The 4,461-nt window shown below is 56.3% G+C and overlaps 1 protein-coding gene across 1 annotated transcript in view; it reads right to left on the reverse strand.

The window, feature by feature from the left end:
- Positions 1-4,461, reverse strand: part of LOC103916197 (EVI5-like protein) — a gene marked incomplete at its 3' end in the record, with an annotated part of 12,826 nt that overhangs the window by 1,767 nt on the left and 6,598 nt on the right. The window contains exons 3-10 of the mRNA XM_009323157.1: positions 4,012-4,201; positions 3,625-3,849; positions 3,131-3,205; positions 2,705-2,830; positions 2,002-2,145; positions 1,741-1,830; positions 1,172-1,269; positions 999-1,059 (exon numbers count right to left, since the gene is read on the reverse strand). Coding sequence (XP_009321432.1) covers positions 999-1,059; positions 1,172-1,269; positions 1,741-1,830; positions 2,002-2,145; positions 2,705-2,830; positions 3,131-3,205; positions 3,625-3,849; positions 4,012-4,201 — 1,009 coding nt within the window. The remainder of the gene's footprint in view (positions 1-998; positions 1,060-1,171; positions 1,270-1,740; positions 1,831-2,001; positions 2,146-2,704; positions 2,831-3,130; positions 3,206-3,624; positions 3,850-4,011; positions 4,202-4,461) is intronic.

Below are 4,461 nucleotides of genomic sequence, written 5' to 3' on the forward strand. Positions count from 1 at the left end.
GGGGGTAAGGTGGCCCCGGGGATGGGCTAAGCCGTCCCCGGATGGCTCCAGCGACCCCGGGGATGGGTCAAGTGGCCCCGGAATGGCTCAAACAACCCTGAAGATGGGACAAAGTGGCCCTGGGATGGCTTACATGGCCCTGGGGACAGGCTAAGTGCCCTTGGGGACAGCTTAAATGGCCCTGGGATGGGTCATGGTGGCCCCAGGATGGCTTAGCTGGCCCCGGAGATGGCTCAAATGGCCCCAGGGATGGGTTAAACGTCCCCAAGGATGGGTGAAAGTGGCCCTGGGATGGCTCAAACTGCTCTGTGACAGGTCAGGTGGCCCCGGGGATGGCTTAAGTGGCCCCTGGGATAGGTCAAAGTGGCCCCAGGATGGCTTAAATGGCCCTGGGGATGTGCTAAGCTGCCCCAGGAGGTCTCAAGTGACCTGGGGATAGCTCAAAAGGTGCTGGGGACAGGCTAAATGGTACCCAGGATGGGCTAAGTGGCCCTGGGGACAGCTTAAATGGCCGTGGGATGGGTCAAAGCGATCCCAGCATGGCTTAGATGGCCCCGGGGATGGGTGAAGTTGTCCCAGGATGGCTCAAGTGGGCCTGGGGATGGGCTGAGCCATCCCAGGATGGCTCAAGTGACCCTTAGGGACGGATCAAGTGGCTCCAGGGAGAGGCTAAGTCACCCTGAGAAGGCTCAAGTGGGCCCAGGAATGGGCTACATGGCCCCAGAATGGCTCAAAGTGACCCCAGGGATGAGTCAAGGTGGCCCTGCGATGGCTTAAACGGCCCCGAGGATGGGCTAAGCCATCCCAGGATGGCTCAAACAGCTCTGGGAACGGGTCAGGTGACCCTGGAATGGGCCAAAGTGGCTCCAGGATGGCTTAGATGGCCTCAGGGATGGACTATGCCATGCCAGGAGGGCTCAGCTGTCCCCGGGGATGGGCCAAGTGGCCACGAGGATGGCTCAAGTGGCCCCAGGATGCCAACGCTTGACCTGTCTCACCTTGATCTCGATCTGCTCCTCCATCTCTTTGTTCTTGATGGCGGCGTACTCCTTCTCCAGTCTGCTCGGGACACGGGGACAGGCTGGGACACGAGGACGGGGACCAGACCCCCTTGGCCCTGTGCCCCACGGCTGTCGGGGGGACCCCACCCAAGCGCAGGAAACCGTCTCACCTCTTCATCTTCTTGGGGTTGTACTTGACCTGGAAGGCCCTGAGGATGAGCTTGTCGGGGCAACTGTCGAACTGGTGTGGGATCACCTTCTGGAAGTACTGTGGGTGCGGAAATCGGCCATGAAACATGGTCCCAAAATACAGGCCATCACGTAAACCAGCCCCAAAGTAGGGCCCGTTGGATAAATCTGCCCCAAAACACGCCCTCGTTGCACAAATCCACCCCAAAATACAACTTGTCGCATAAACCAGCCCCAAAATATGGCCCATTGTGTAAACCTGAAAAACAGCCCGTTGCATAAAGCCATCACAAAATATGGCCTGTTGCATAAACTGGCCCCAAAACACGTCCCGTTGACTAAATCTGTCCCAAAATATGGCCCATTGGACAAATCAACCCCCAAATATGTCCTGTTGCCTAAATTTGCCCCAAAACATGACCCGTTGGACAAATCTGCCCCAAAACGTGTCCTGTTGGACAAATCCACACCAAAACATGTCCCGTTGGACAAATCCACCCTGAAACACATCCCACGGGCTAAATCCACCCCAAAAGCCACCGGCACGTACCTGGGACATGCCCTCCATGTCGAGCTGAACGAGCTCAGCCTGGTTGAACTGCAGCAGTGCCATCCCCACGCGGAAGACGATCTCCAGCCCCTAACAGGAAGGGTCCACGCTTGACCCCACGCCATCGCCTTTCCCACCCGGAGTTTGGGTTTTTTTTTTTCCCCCAAAACCAGACCAGCTGGCGTGGGGAAGAACGTTTCCAAGTGGAAAACGTGGTTGTGGTGCCTTTGTGATTTATGGTGTTGGCCGCGGCCCCGTTACCTCGTACATGAAGATGTCGAAGACGCGCGTGGCCACGGGAAGGGGGAAGGTGGTGAGGAAGAGGGTGAGGAACCAGGACGAGGCATACATGGAGGTGAGGAAGCTCTGCGAGCGGAAGTGGATGTTCAGCTCTGGCAGCTGCTCCTGGATGTAAGAAATGGAAGAAATGAAGAGAAATGGGGAATGGTGGATGTTTTTAGGGGTCATTCATGGCTGCCGAGGTTTGAACAGGTCCACGAGGTCTTGTGGAGGTCCCTGAGGGGTCTCATGGAAGGTCCTCTGGGGGAGGGCTTGTGGATGATCCCCAGGGTCTCATGGATGTCCCTCAGGGCATCTCGTGGATGGTCGCTGGGGTGTTTCATGGATGGTCCCTTTGGGGGTCTCACAGATGGTCCCCAGGGTCTCAAGGATGGTGCCTGGGGCATCTCATGGAGGTGCCCTGGGGTCTCATGGATGTCCCCAGGGTGTCTCGTGGATGTCCTTGGGGTCTCACTGATGTCCCCCTTGAGAAATCATGGATGGTCCTCAGAGCATCTCATAGATGTCCCCAGGATCTGTGTTGCTGGACACGAGCTCTGTTGGAGGAACCCATTTCTCCCAAGAGCTGCCACCTCACTCCTGCCTCTCCCTGTCCTTGTCCCCTGGCTCTACCCGCTGGTTCCCACCACCCCGAGCATTTTGGGGGGCGTGGGGCAGCACTTACCTGCAGCATGTACTCGAACTGGTAGATGCAGAGCCCCAGCTCGGCCATGCTGGGTTTGAAGAGCTCCCGTAAGCGGTATTCCTGCATCAGCCTCACGAACACACAGAAGGCCTCTTCCTCGGGCATCTGGAGACCCAAAGGGACATGAATTCCCCCTTAAACCTCTGCCGGCAGCTCCGGACACAAAGCCTCTTCCCATCAGGTGACGGGATGGGATGGGACGTGCCAGGAGCCGTCCCTGGGTGAAGGGGAACGCGAACGGGGGATTTTAAACCTATCAGGAGTAAGTGGGATGGTGGGAATGAGCCCATTTTGTTCCCGAGGATCAAGAAAAAGGCTCCTATTCCCCAACCCCATTCTACCACGTCTCCGGAGGGTGTAAAAAACCCATTGGCAGCTTCTCCTCGCCCCGGGGCTGGCACAAACCTGCATGAGCAGCAGTCCCACGATGAAGGCGCTACCCTGGCAGTATCCGACCTCCCGGTCCACCAGCGAATAGGCCTGGAAGGAGGAAAAAAAATCAAAATAAATGTATGTGTGAGCAGGGGGATTGGCCAGGCCACCATCCCCTGCTTGCTGTGAGAGGGCAACGGGGAGGGAGGCCTTGACCACGGAAAATAGCTTTTTTTTGGTTGACAACACCTCCTGTGAACACGATGTTGCCGCAAACTCGAATTTAGACCTCCAAAGACTCAACTCTCTATTTCTTAATTCAACAGGAAAAATGAGGTCTGGGACGGATGGGGAATGAAGTCCCTTTGCGAGGAAAGGGCTGTCACGCTGCAAGAAGTGATGGTTCTAGGAGTTTGTGATGGAAACCAAACCCCTCAAAAATTAAGATCCAGTTAAAACAGCTTCAAAACCCAAAGCGGTGTCCGGGCTGTGGCCAAGATCCGTTGACGTTCGAGGAAAGACGTTACCTTCATGACGTTGAAGAGCACCTCCTGGCCCAGGCTGTCCTGTCCCTTGAAGAACTCGTGCTCCGGGTAAGTGCGGGCGATATCCCGTCGGATGAGCTTCTCGCAGGGAGAGGACATCTTGAGCAGCTCCGAGTATTGGTTTTTGACAGGCATGTCGGTGGCACTGCAGAGCAGCTGCCAGACGATGGCACGGAAGTGGTGGGGGATCCCTTTGCGGATGAGCTCCTGCGGAAAAACGGGGCAAAAACCTGAGAAAATGGGTTTCAAGAAGATGGGGAAGCTCCTCGTGGATGGGGAGACATCATCCTGTCCCGGCACGGGGAAGATCAGGCTGCAGATTTTTGCAGTGGGGTTAAAATATAATTAAAAATAGAGCAGTTTCCTCACCTTCAGCAGCTTCTCCTTCTTCTTCCGCCACTCGTCCCACTCGTTGACGATGCGGCCCCAGAGGATCCAGGTGTCCTCCTCGAGGTGGCTGAGGTTGGAGGAGGCCGAAGAGCTGGAGACCAAGGATGAGCCGCTGTTCCTTCGTGAGCCGTTCATGGAGCGCATCGACTTGGAGTCGGCCTCCAGTAGCCTGCGAGAGACCGAGATAGCCCCAAAAAAGCCCCAAAGGAGGAGAGAGCCCCCAAAACCGCCTGAAAAGAGGAGATATTCCCCCAAAACAGCCCCCAAGGAGAAGAGATTCCTCCAAAACCATCCCGAAGAAGGAGATAACGCCCCCAAAACAGCCTCCAAGGAGAAGAGATTCCCCCCAAATTGTCCCAAAAAAGGAGACACTCCCCCAAAACAGCCCCGAAGGAGGACAGACTCCCCCAAAACTGTGCTAAATAGAGG

This window comes from Pygoscelis adeliae, unplaced genomic scaffold (assembly GCF_000699105.1).
Source record: "Pygoscelis adeliae isolate BGI_AS28 unplaced genomic scaffold, ASM69910v1 Scaffold784, whole genome shotgun sequence".
Classification (NCBI taxonomy): domain Eukaryota; kingdom Metazoa; phylum Chordata; class Aves; order Sphenisciformes; family Spheniscidae; genus Pygoscelis; species Pygoscelis adeliae.